Here is a 14,098-nt window from a genome sequence, read left to right as displayed (position 1 = left end):
AGGACAATAGGTGGGTGTGGGTCGTTTTTTTTTCTTTCTGCCCTGTTGAATCACTCCTGGGAAAACAGTAACTTAGGCCTTCTAGTTTCTGAGGCTTATCTGAAGCCTGTCATGGCGTTAGTTTGGCCCTTCACATCTAATATGGAATATGATTCAGAATTGTGTAGCTTTCCCAAGACAACCAGGTAAAAGTGTATTAGAAAAAAACAATACAATATTCTCATCATATGTGGTCCATGTTGGCCTCATATAGCCCTGGATTTTTGTGGACATAGGGAAGGAAAAAGAAAAACGGACAGTATTTGGGCCTGTGGAAAAGCATAGGAAAGCAAGAGTAAAATACTTTAATTAGATCTGATTGTTAATACAATCAAACAAGAATAGGATAAATACCATAGGTCGATTAGGATTAATGTCTAAAGTCTGGTAAAAAGGTGAGACATAATGGGGAAACAAAATTTAAGGCTGCTGAGAAAAAAAGAAACACTGTTTCAGGGTTGATTTACTATGTTTCTAGTGGGTCCACAATGGTGTAGATTATTTTTGTGTAATCCAGATAATATAACATGATTCTTTTTATTTTCCTCAGAACATCTTAATATGTAAGATTTCCTACATTTGAGGTCCCTCACTGGGTTATAAAATTGGAATGTAACTGTTAATTTTAGTTCGATGTCTTTGTGAAATGCATTCTGCTATCCACACGATATTTCTCATTTCTTGTTCCTTCAGCTTTGTGTATGCGTAAAACACGCCATAGTGGAATTGTCTGTTGAATGCGAGCACGTTCATTTGTACCTGAGGAGAGAAAACAAAACCACAGACCATCACTTCTCAGGAGCATACTATATTTATGCAGTAATATTAAGCTAATGACTGGCTTGTGTTTGTATGGTGCTTATTCATATTTAAATAGGAATGTCCAAAATGGGTCAAATAGAGGAAAACAGTAACAAAGCCATCAAGTTCTAACCGGAGCATTAGTGTCCCTCTACAGGTAAAGATAGGTAATAATAGCTTAGAAAAGGTAGGTTTATAAAAACAAACAAATAAAAGAAAGTAAGTTCTAGAATCACAAGACAAACTCCAAATGTTAGCAGTGCTGCTACCATAAAGATAAGGAAAGTCTTGGTGTCTGTCCATGTATGTATGTATGTGTGGAACTTTACAGTAATATAGTTGGCTTCTAGCTGGCGGGGTTGTTTCATTTAGGTAAACTATTTTTCCTTGGTCACAACTTTGAACATTTTAAAAAGGTTTGTAGACTGTCTAACTCTCCTCCAGAACAATGTCACAGGCCCCTGGGATTTAGAATGGGTGACATTATGAACTTTCTTAAGATGCCTAGTAGCAATCTGACATATGGTTGAATTGTTTTTTGTTTTTGTTTTTTCTGCAGAGGATAGATCAGTAAAAGAAAATTTTCAAAAAAAATTTGTTTAACTAGGGTAAAGTCTGGAATGGAATAATTCTTTTATTCTTTCCCATTTTGAAAAAAGGATGAGAGGTACTGAGTTCCTCGTGCAGCTCTGAAAACCTCAAACTAAGTACTCAGGAAGTGGAGGTCCTTGCTTTCAGGAACAGACACTTATTTTTCCTGCCAAGGGCAGCTTTCTTAACAGCTTTCTTTGAAGCAGTTGTGTAATAGTGTGGAATTTAAAAATATCCCTAATATATGGGGTAACTTGCATTGTTTTTTACTTTTTTCCTGTGACAGGCGGTAGAGAGCTGTTGGACAATGTGTAGAGTAAGATCTACAGGAAGGTTGCCATACTGCTTTCTGGAGCCAGTCTCACTCTATAATTTGGATAAATTTCAGAGTTCTCAATCAATTAAAAAGGAAGAGGCAGTGGTTTTACAGAAATGAGTAGAATACACTAGAAAGATTCTAGATTTGAGGAACCGTATCATCCCCCTCAAAAGAAAAAAGCCCTTTTGTCAAATGGCTCAGTAGCTCAGGAATTGACTCTGAATGAATTAAGTGCTCTTCTGCTTTTTAGGGAAAGAGAAACATCTAGACTCTCTGGATGGATCTCCATACATATAATTTGTGTTACAGTTGTATCCATAAGCTATATTATAACCATAGACAACTCCTTGTTGAGGAAGGGATGGATCAGAAAGTAAGATGCCCTTAACAGAGTGTACAGCATGAAGATAGTCAATATGTGATCATGGGAAAGTCCTCGCTCTGATTCTTTGGTGAATTCTGGAATTGTTGCATTCTTTCCAGAGCATCACTATGCACACTATGTGTTTCTGAGTAGGACAATTCCATAGGAAGCTATCATGTGAAAACCCCTGGGTGAAGTACTAATACCCATTTGGCTGTCAAATTGTCAACGTGCTTAATCAGTTGAACTGATCAACTGTAAAAAGCCCCCCCCCCACACACACAAAGAAAATCCAGAGTAAGAAAACATCTAAAACTCAGAGTAAGAGAACATAAATCAACAGCATTTTCATTTATATCGTACCTCACGCTCATAAAACACATCCTCCAATGTCTTTCCTCCACTGCCACCACCCACAGCATCAAACAAAGGCTTGTATACCTAAAAACCAAAAAGACCACTTAAAATGAATTCTCATTTCGTATAAATATATTATCAGGATATTTTCCTGGGAAAATAAAAAAAGATGTATCTGTTATAAAAAAAATCTATCCAGAAGGACTGAATGGTTTTTTATAGGTTGTTTGGCCTCCTGAAAAATACCAAAATATCTGGATAAAAAGTGTGGATGGAATTCTAGCCTATTGACTTATTCAGGCCTTAGGGAAAGAGGCAAAAGCAACTGGACTCTCAATGTATGTTATATGAGCTGTTTGCTACATTCAGTTCATAGGGCTAGTTGGGCACATGATAGAGGCTAAATGAATGCTTGTGGTTTAACCACCATGGGTTAATGGGTTCTTTGACATGGTGGTTGATAAACCTCACATGGAGCTCCAGGGGTGGAAGGAATGGGTATGGGGAAAAGCTCAAAATTTAATATTATGCTCACTTCTTGCAATGACATGAGATACTACAAAGGTTTATGCAGTTTACTGACTTCTCTTTTCTGGAAGACTTCAGAAACCCATAGGAAGAGATAAGAGTGTCATTCGGGTTCTGGAAAAGTAACCTGGAGGACGTCATTTACTGTAAGTCAGAAGGAATGGAATCCAGGGATGAGGTTTAGAATCTGGATGTGGAGTAAGGGCAGGGCATAGAAGCCTTCCTTCCAGTGACTATTTCTGGCCCCTGATTAAAGGGAATGGTATAAACCGATATGTCCATACTGTCCCTTGTACTTCAGTAGACATTCTGTACCTAAGCCCATTTCCCCAGTGGGCACTTGAAAGGACTACTGGGTCAGGCTATTTTATATAACTTTGACATGAGATCACAGATCCAGAAACATTGCACCAGTCCCTTGGGGAACTTGCTTTATCAAGCACTTCAAACAAAGTGCTCAAATGGCTGCTCCTTGGAGATTTAAACAAGTACTTGCTTGGCAAGAACCTCAAAAAAAAAAAAAAAAAAAAAAAAAGCCAAACACCAGTATGGGTTAGAAATTTCAGGTATTTCTTTGGGAGACACAGTGACAGAATGACACTGCTTTCTACCTTACAAACATTTTAACTGCTTTAGATAAGATGTGTAGATTTGATGTGTGGACTTCTCAAGTACACGTGATGAAATAGCATGAGGCTTTCAGGTCCCTGGTGTGGTCACGTACTCCATAATGGTCTGCTACTCTCCTCATCTGATCAAAGTCTTCTGCTTGAGCCAACAGGCGAAGCCCCTCAGGATACAGCTTGCCACAGGTCGGGTAGAGGGTCTCCCGGTCCTCTTTGCTCAGTTCAGTGCCAAAGGAGTTAAGAGTGATGATAAAAGCACGTCTGTCGGCCTCAAACTGAATTTGCAAGACATAGAATCAGTGAGATCTAACCATGTACTAACTGATATAAGCAGAACCCCGAGAAAACAAATTCATTTCCAGAGTGATTTGCTCTCTTTTCTGGATTTATGTCTAATTTTAACACAAGTATGTGTTATTAATGTTCTGTTAGTGTCAATGGAGTAATTTTGCTTGCTGAAGAAGGCTCACTTAGTGATAATGGGTTAGGACTCTTGAAACCCCACTAAACTTTAGACCCTAGGCACTCTCCAATTAGTTACTTGTGTGTCTCTGTCACATAGGCCACTAGAGTCTAAAATGTCTCTTCCATAAAAATGGGAAGAATACCTACTTGTTGGGGTCTGTTCAGGGACCGGACAAGATAACGTAAGTGGAAGTGCCTGGCGGGTGTTTGGAGCAAAAAGTGCACGTCATAAATATTAACATCTCTTTCTGGTTATTGATGTCAGTAGGATTTTTTTACATAATGAAACTTTATGCTACTTGCCATGTTTATACTTTTAAAAAATGTTTTATTTATTTTGTGAGAGAGAGAAAATGAGACAGAGAGGGAGAGAGAGATTTGAACAATGGAGAGGCAGAGAGAGAAGGAGGGAGAGAGAATCTCAAGCAGGCTCAGTGCTGTCAGTGCAGAGCCAGATATGGGGCTTGATTTCATGCACAGTGAGATCATGACCTGAGCTGAAATCACGAGTCATATGCTTAACCGATGAGCCACCCAGGTTTCCCACCATTTGTTTGTACTTTAATAGTTTTGGTTTTCTTCTTTAAAGTCCTAGGTCAGACATCAATAAATCTAACTCGGTAGCTAAGAATTATGTGGCCCAGGACAAGCTACCTTTCTCTTGAGCCTCGGTTACCTCACTTGTTAGATGATAGGGGTTGACCGCATGATGTTTCAGTTGGGTCACATATGCTCATGCCATGCCTTGGTGCTCAGCACCACGAGGCAACTGAGCAAACAGCTCCATGTCAGGCCTATTTCCTCTAACCGCTCTGTTTTTCTTGAATTTCTCACTATTCCTTTGGTCTCCATGTTTCTTCTGTCTCTTGGTTCTCCTACCTCCTCTGATCATTCCATCTCAGTCTTTCCTTCCTGGGATCCTCTGCCTATCTGGGAGTTTATTATAGTGTCCTCAAGCTACAAAACTCTTCTCTATATTCCTGAAGTACCCTGCACTTACATTCTTTTAAAATTTGAAAATTCTTTCTCTCCTTACTCCACTGTAAAATCTTTGAGGGAAATCGTTTTGCTCTTGTTTATTTTTTATTTTTAATATCCAGTGCCTGACACATAGGAAGATCATACCTGTCTACTGAATCCAACAGAATGGTCTGTGATTGTCCTATTTTCAAATTTCTCCAATATCCTCTACAATGTTGCTATTCAAGGTGTGTTTCATGGATCAGAAGCTTTGATGTCACCTGAAAGCTTGTTAGAAATACAGAGTCTTGGGGTGCCTGGGTGGCTCAGGCAGTTGAGTGTCTGACTTGGGCTCGGGTCATGATCTCACTGTTCATTAGTCTGAGCCCCATGTTTGGCTCTGTGCTGAAAGCTCAGAGCCTGGAGCCTGCTTTGGAGTCTGTGTCTCCCTCCCTCTCTGCCCCTCTCCAGCTCATGTTCTGTCTCTCTCTCAATAATGAATAAACTTTAAAAATTAAAAAGAAAAGAAAGAAATGCAGAGTCTTGGGCCATAATCCAGCCCTATTGAGCCAGGGCTTACATTTTAACAGGATTCTAAGGTTATTTGTAGGAACCTAATAGCTGAAATAAATTGCTTTGCAATAGCTTTTGATCAGCTTACGTCTGACTAATTCGAATCCAGGCTTGCAACAGATTTTGCTGGAACTCGTCTGTTAGAACATGTGTTTCCTATCAGGAGAGTGAGTGTTAGTTCCTTCTGATCCTTTTGATTGATCCCAGGGAAAGCGTGGGTGACCCAGAAGCAGGGGACGGCCTCCTTTGGAAGCAAAGGCAATTGCCTCTGGCTACTGAATGTAACCAGTCCTATCAGTAATTTTAGACCTTCCAGGGACAGGGGAAGAAATGCAAGAGGGAGATTTCATTGCAATAAGAAACCTTGAAATAAAAATTAGAGCAGGAGGAGCAACAATAGAGCTGGCTGCCCCACATGCCCTTTAAGGAGCTTCCTAGTTCTAAGCTGTTAGTTTTATGCACTTTTTTCTTCCACTTTTACTGAGAAATAATTGACGCGCATTGCTGTATAAGATGTTAGGGTTTTCAGGAGAGAAGTAGGGTGGAATGGTGGCACGCAGGCATGCCTGGCAGCCGAGGCCGTTGGGCAGGGAAGCTGCGTGAAGTTAGAACATGGCCCTGTGGAGGAAGGGCTGGCTCAAGCACCGGAAAGCAGTTGAGGAAGAAGGCTGGACAGGTAGTTGGGAAGAGATCAGGAGAGGCTTCACGGGCCATGCCAAGAGAGGACGTGGGTTGATACAACAGGTTTTCTGAAATACCACACACGTTCCAACTTCTTGTTCTTGTAAATACTTCTTCCCTCTGCCTCCAATGTGTGTACTTCATTCCAGAACTCTCCACATTGAAATCTTACATACATTGGGAGGGTCCCATTAAATGGCTTTTTTTTTTTTTTTTACAAAAAGCCCTTCTATATCCTCCCCAATTGGATATGATTTCCTTTGGCTCCTTATTATATTTTGATTTCCCTTTTATTATAATAGTCTGTATATTACCTTAGTACCCTTTTCTGGTCTAGAGGCTCGGTGTGTGAGTGTGTGTATTCTTAGTGAAAAGGACTATAATCTTGAAATTGTAAAAGACTATCCTGTGTTTGACCATCCTTAAGCAGCTGGTTCGACACAACATTTGATTACGGAAGGGTAAATGGGGTGGTATCAGATTTCACTTGCGCCCTCTCTGTCACTTATAGCGGGCTGGCATCCTGTGTGGCATAGAAGATGCCAGGTGTCCTTTGTCCTTTCACCCTCCCTTGTGCTCATTCATTTTAAAACCATAACTTATTTTTTGTTGTTGTTACAAAAAATAAAAGTGTACCGTTGACTTATTCAAAGTCATTATCACTTGCACATGATAGAGTTGGGTTGATCGCACATTTTTGCTGGTTCATTATCCCAGGAAAGGAACACCTTGTGGGTGGAAGAGTCAACGACAATGGAAGAGAGTGAACTGGAATCAAGCCCAGCCTCATTAGCATGTGTGCTAACCAGGGAAGACGCGACGAACTTATTCATCTGTGCTTGTTTTTACTGTTTCATTAAACATATAGATTGTCAGGAGAGCAAAGACAAATAATAAAAGGCATAAAGGCAAACAGTACATTGCAGTGCATTTCCCTTGAACTTAAGTCAGTTTCTTTTTTTTTTTCATAGGATGTCACAATCTTGTAATTAGGTCAAACCTGCATGCAAGTCCAGGTTAATGCTCTCTTTTACCATATTGAGTCTTTTGCAGTCTCCTGTCAACTGAGATTAAATAAAAACATATATGGAAGGAGGTGATAACTGGAGGTTCTCTAATGTTGCACAAATAAAATGAGAGATAATGACATGATCTGATATATTTACATAAATCTGAAAAATCTCTTCTGATCATATCATTAGAAACACTGTAAGTGCATGCTGTGTAACTAATACTTCAATGTAATGTATAAAGATAATTGAGTGGGCTTTTTTATTTTTAATTTTTTTAAATTTAATTTTTATTTATTTTTGAGAGGGAGAGAGACACACAGAGAAAGACAGAGAGAGAGAGACAGTGCATAAGCAGGGGGAAGGCAGAGAGAGAGAGAGAGACAGAATCTGAAGCAGGCTTCAGGCTCTGAGCTGTCAACACAGAGACTAACAAGGGACTCAAACTCATAAACTGCGAGATCACAACTTAAGCCGAAGGCAGACACTTATCTGACTAAGCCACCCAGGTGCCCCAAGTGGACTTTTATTTTTAATGCAGCTTGAAAAAAACACCCTAATCTAATGTGGTAGTATCACGGCTATAGGAAAGGGATACTGAGAACAGTGGGTATTATATAGTAGTCTGATCAAATCTTTTCATTGACCAGGATTCTTCCAATATTATGCTGTCCCTTCTGCATTACTGAGAATTACAGAGACATAATTCTTATATATTTTTTATTTTTATAACACATGCGTGTGATCTTGCTTATGAATCAGTGCTTACTTTTATACAAGAATTGTGAATGGTGACTTTAATGTAGAGGTCGTATAGTGGCTGAGCACAGAGGCTACCTGGGTTCAAATTCTGACTTTACTACTTATTAGGTGTGTGTCATCAGGCAAGTTACTAGCTTCTTTGTGCCTCATTTTACCTTTCTTAAAAATAGACACCAAACTCCCATCTCGTGGTTGTGCTGTTTTGAAGTCCAAGTAGATTCATGTACATAAAGCACTTAGGATGTATCTGGCACATAATAAATGTTAACTATTAAGAATGTCATTGTAACCTCTTGAAAGGTTGTGTTTTGCCAAAGCTCTTATTTCATAGCGTTTGTGGGTATAAAGCACACAGGCTATTTCTAAACCACAGGAATTATGCCATGTTGAAATTATACTTTTGAGCCATGGGTACTGTGGCTTCTTATAGTGTGGCTAGTAGTTAAAAATTTATGACAAGAAAGGGGAATGCTTCTTAGGGCCAGCAGTTTACTTATATTCTGTGACCAGAATGTCTGAGAGAGACTCGCTCACTTTCTGACATTTAGTATGCCATACAAAAAATGTTATTTATTTATCAGTGCCCGCTTCCTGTGTAATATAGATAAAGGCAAAAGAGATTTTTTGGAGTTCTCCAGTGATAAATTTTTACTTCAAGGACTGCTTTCGCTTGAAGACTTTCAACAGGGGATAGCAAAGTATATTTAACTGTAAACTTTTAATGATTAAATGTTTTGAGGAAAACTAATTTTATCATATGCAGTTTCAGAACATTAGGTTAAAATACCTGCTGATGGAGTTGTTCAGGTTCTTTGTGTTTTTCCTTTTTTTGCTATAGGGCAGTTCTTGCCAGGCTTTTCTTAGCATCAGAAGTTATTGAACTATTTAATCTACCTACCAATCTCACCGTGACAGATAATTTAAAGGTTAAGGGTATTCTTTAGACAAAACTTAGTTTCAAAGGACAAAGCAAAGGGCTTTTCTAAGTCTAGAATGGTATCTGCCTCCCCCAACTTCCACCATTTTTTTATTCAAGTGAAGTCAGCAAAAGAGACCTATATGAAACAGTGTAAAATATGCCTAGCATGTTCCCAGATCCTTCTGATCTTTGGCCTGACTCTCTGAGATCAGCATGTGCCAACAAGATGACCTCTGAGCACAGATGAAATCTGTGATGATAAAGAGAAATTAAAAAGATTATAGCATCAATTAGAGAGTAGAAAACAGTGGTGGCATTTGACACATAATTAAGTGACCAGGCCAACGGTGAGTTACCTAACCCTAAAAGTCTTACTAACCAGAGCTGGAACGCTCGAGGGATTTTTTTGAGTTTCCTTCATTTTAGGATTTATATAAGGAGCAAGGCCCCAGGTCTCCAGTGCTCCCTCATTGGAGGGAGGATGAGTGATTGTTACAAGTACTCATATTCCACCAATTGCTCATAGTATACCAAATTTTTAACTAATTATAATCTATTCATACCACAACAAAATGAATCATGACCAAACTTTTATAAGCATTATTCTTTTCTAATTCCAAAATAACTCCTCAATGTAGAAAACTTGGAAAATACCACTTTTAACTGAAAGCATCAAGTGATATATATGATAAAATATGTTGTTTATTTTGTTTTTAGATAAAGGAGCTTCTAAGATAAAGAGACATAAATAGGGCTATATACGTGAAAAGCGTGTAAGCACATTATTTGGCATAAAGAAATTCAAGGACTTTCTTACCTCAAGAATGGGACACATGATTTCTGCTGTGACATCACCATGATTCTTACAGAATTTATAGAATGCCTCAAGGTAAGACTACAAAAGAAAGATCATAAAACAATAAAATGAAGATATTTTCCTTTGGAAATTTGTACATCAGCTTTTCATGGTTTATTAAATACTTTAATGGAGGTTGAATTACTTGTCCCATGGGGCTATATTTTATTAAAAATTTGGTACAAACTTTCACATTGAAGTATGTTGCACAGCTTTAAAAAAGGACACAATTGTATTTACTATACCTTATGATTCCTTAACAAGCACTTTTGTCGCATGGTTCTTGGGTTTATTTCACATGATTAATGTTTGGCACTCTTATTAGAGTGTCAAACTCTTTTATGGGCTCAACAAATAATTCTAGATTTGGTTCTGTGCTGACACTTAATCTCTCTTGGGGCTCAGGAGACATGTTTGGGATGGCTTTGAACATGGAGGACACGTTGGAAAGGGAGAGTCTGGACTGTACAGTTAGATTGACTGTGTTTGAATCCCAAGTCAATCACTTGTGAGTTAACTGACTTCTGCCAAGTACATCTTACCTCTCCATGTCTACATTTTCTCATCTGAAGAATGGGGATAGCATATAGTTTTGCTGGGTGGATTAAGTGAATTAATGCCTATAATTTACTTAAAACAGTGCCTTCTATTAGCTATATCTCAAAGATAGCTCCTCTAAGTCCATAAGTTTCTTTATAAAAAGGAAAATTGCCTTCAACACAATGCTTTTGAAAGGACCATGGGTTTTAGCACAACCAGTTATATAAATGGCATGACAGTATATATTGCTTAGGTTACTCTGTGAGAGTGTCCAAAGATGCTACTGCTGTATGAGTGTAAATGGACAGAGTTTGCTTAATGCGTGTGACATAGAGCTACTCAATGGCGGCAGCATAGACAGATAGCTGGCCAGATTATGCAAGGTGGTGCCTATGTTGTAGTGTCCACAAGTTGGTCATGTTGGTATGTTGCACACATGTCAGTAAACAGGGTAACTGTAAAACTCAAAGACTCTATAGAGATGAATACTACATGACATGAGGCTCACTGTATATGCTGGGTTTTTTTTTTAATATTTTATTTCTTTTAAGTTAAAAAAATTTTTTTTTAATTTATTTTTGAGAGGGAGAATGAATGGAAGAGGGGCAGAGAGAGAGAGAGAGAGAGAGAGAGAGAGAGGCAGATACAGAATCTGAAGCAGGCTCCAGGCTCTGAGCTGTCAGCACAGAGTCCAACATGGGGTTCAAACTCATGAACCATGAGATTACAACCTGAGCCGAAGTTGGATGCTCAACTGATTGAGCCCCCTAGGTGCCCCTTTTAAAGTTTTTAAAAAAATTTTATTTATTTTTGACAGAGATACAAAGTGTCAGTGGGGGAGGGAGGGAGAGAGAGGGAAACACAGAATCCAAAGCAATTTCCAGGCTCCAAGCTGTCAGCACAGAGCCCAAATGTGGGGCTTGAACTCATGAACTGCAAGATCATGACCTGACCTGAAGTTGGGCACTTAACTGACTGAGCCACCCAGGCACTCCTAATAAAGATTTTATTTTTAAGTAATATCCACATCCAACATAGGGCTCGAACCTGCAACCCTGAGATCAAGAATTGGGTGCTCTACTAACTGAGTCAGCCAGGCACCCCTGTATGCTGGTTGCATACAGCCACCTACTGTCCATCTACCCAGGTGTTACCTTTTATATGTTCCAAGCACTCAGGGCAAGGAGCTAGGAATACAGAGAAAGATGGAGTGTGTTACTTCCTCTCAAGAACCTTGCTGCTTCAGGGGAAGCTGACATGTATATATTGAACTATAAGACCAGGACTGTAAAAGCTGTATTCCAAGCATGTATAGCTTCATAATTACAGAAGTTGGCTAATGGGCAAAGTAACTTTTAGTAAAGAACTCTGGGTAAGATGTATTATGTAATAAAGAAAACCATAGTATTTTGGGAGACACTTACCTTGTACAGTTTATTGCGCAGTAATTCAATATTCAGCTCATCTAGGGTATTTTCAGACATGCAGTCTTGAAAGAATGGAGCTGAAAGTGGAAATTATCATACAAAATAAATTTATCAAAATCATGATTATAAACTATAGAAAAGACTTCCTGAACATACCACCCTGTGCTCACTCCTGATCAGGACACGGTGGAGTGGCAATCCAGAGACTGGATAAAGCTACCAGTAACGGTGAGAGATAGAGTGATTAGTTATAAAGCATTTACTCTGTGTAGGCTGTTCACTAACACTGCATGTATTTAATCCTTACAACACTTGGACCTGTTCACTTTATGGCTTACTTTTTGAAGTGTTACCTACCTATCATCTAATAGTAATATTTATCATTTGCAACCTTACTATATGCTAAGCATTGAGCTGTACTAAAACCGTATCATATTTAGTTTTCAAAACTCTGTTATACTAAGACACTATTATTTTTAAAATGAGGAAACTGAGAGGAAGTGAATTGCCCCAAGTCACCATGATTACAGAGTTACCCTCTTTCTACCACATTCCCTTAGTGCCACACATTTAATGACACCATTTTTTGTCTTTCTAAAATTTGTTTTCAACAGCAACTATTTTGACAAATGATCAACAGTGAATTGCTATGAACTGCTACTATCCAGGTTTTCTAAAAATAATGTATATAAAATTGTCCCATTAGCATTTTGAATGCTAGAACTATTATCAGTGCTACGTTATAATGAAATTAGCATTTATTTCCTCCTTGCTTCAGGTCATTTGACAGGCCTCTCAGAAAAATGAGCATTCCTCAACTTCTTAAAAAAATATGTACACATCCTTATTTAGAAAGAAACTTAAAATGACAAGATAAGGAACTAATTATATAAGTCCAATTAGAAAATTAATTTAAAAAAAATGACAAGTTCTATCATTTATTTATTATGATCTGATACAAAGTACAAAGGCGTGGAGGTTGGGAGATGGCCCCAGCTCCTACTGGGCTACAAATGGGTGTTCTGTGACTCCAGGAAGGTTACTTTCATTTGTTGTCATCTGAAAAATGAGGGAGCTGGACTAGGTGATCTCTTAATGTCCCTTCCACATCTATGAATCTGTATCGTATGACTTTGTATTCATGGAGAAAACTATGAATTGAATGTGCATTTTTTAAGGACTGTGCTGACCTGCACATGCAGCTATACAATTGCTTATACATTCATACCTAATGGTGTTTCAACCAGAACAGCATTGAAGAGATCGGAAGGTGTCTCGGCAATGTTGACTGCTTCCATTTCTGTGAAGCGGCCCAGTGGGTGGCACTTCACCAGAATTTCTTTCACAGATTTTTTTTGCAAGGCGCCATTCATCAGTAGAATCACATTGTCTATCATGTAACTGCACCTGGTTTAGAAGAAGACTCAACCGTTAGGTAATCAACTGCATGAGAATAAAAAGCATACCACCAATAATAAAATAAAAATACAAAAAGTAATAATAATAAAAAATAAAAATAAAAATATAGTTCAAGCATGTACTTTTTCATTAAGGAAATATAGGAGTCTTTTTTTTCTTATTTTAAACTTTGGGATTTGAGAGTTGTGAACGGGGTAAAATATCTGACTCTCTGGAGATATCATTGTTTGAAAATCAATGTGGTAATAACTAACTGAAGCTAAATAAAACCTAGGCTGGTGGAAATTGGCAGAAAATGACCCCTACATTGTAATTGGAGAATGTGATATGATGGTGAGTGTGAAATTGTGTGGTTTCTCAGAGTGAACTATGGTCTTATAAAGTTGAGGAACACAGACCTGGAGTATTTCACTCTATCTTAAAAACTGAAGACAAAATGAGGAATTTGGGTGTGGAGGGTGACGGGAGACACTGAATGCTTTTAAGCAGAAGGTTGTGTTATGATTTATGTAGAATAATAATAAAAACAGAAGGGTAAACAAACAGTGAGGTATTTTACAAAAGTTACTTTATTTAATCATGATAAGAACACTGTGATGATAACAGGTGTACTGTTATTATCTCCATTTTACAGATGAGGGACCAGAGGGGCCAAGGAAGGTGAAAATCTCACTCATGATGACACAGCTAACAAGTGAGAGAGCTGAGGAACTCAAAAGCAGTCTGCTTCTGGAATCTTTCTCTTAACCATTGAGACCTATGCTGTGTTTAGCAGTCAGGGATAGTCAAGGATGACACACAGGTTTCTAGGTTTAACAGATTGTGGGGTTATTTATTGAGATGAGAGCATTGGAGGAAGAC

General features: G+C 38.5%; 1 protein-coding gene across 2 annotated transcripts in view; it reads right to left on the bottom strand.

Annotated features, from left to right (window-relative positions):
* Window positions 1–324: 324 nt before the first annotated feature.
* The window catches only part of ATP6V0D2 (ATPase H+ transporting V0 subunit d2), a 42,399-nt gene continuing 28,625 nt past the window's right edge, over window positions 325–14,098 (bottom strand). The window contains exons 3-8 of one of the 2 annotated variants that reach the window (XM_029923950.1): window positions 13,047–13,225; window positions 11,816–11,895; window positions 9,813–9,890; window positions 3,724–3,900; window positions 2,478–2,555; window positions 325–798 (exon numbers count right to left, since the gene is read on the bottom strand). In XM_029923950.1, coding sequence (XP_029779810.1) covers window positions 637–798; window positions 2,478–2,555; window positions 3,724–3,900; window positions 9,813–9,890; window positions 11,816–11,895; window positions 13,047–13,225 — 754 coding nt within the window. In that variant the 3' untranslated portion in view covers window positions 325–636. The remainder of the gene's footprint in view (window positions 799–2,477; window positions 2,556–3,723; window positions 3,901–9,812; window positions 9,891–11,815; window positions 11,896–13,046; window positions 13,226–14,098) is intronic. The other variant, XM_029923951.1, reaches the window with a different exon arrangement.

Source organism: Suricata suricatta, chromosome 15, assembly GCF_006229205.1.
Source record: "Suricata suricatta isolate VVHF042 chromosome 15, meerkat_22Aug2017_6uvM2_HiC, whole genome shotgun sequence".
NCBI lineage: Eukaryota > Metazoa > Chordata > Mammalia > Carnivora > Herpestidae > Suricata > Suricata suricatta.
Note: the sequence above shows the minus strand (reverse complement) of the source record. Positions and strands in the feature narration are given on the sequence as shown.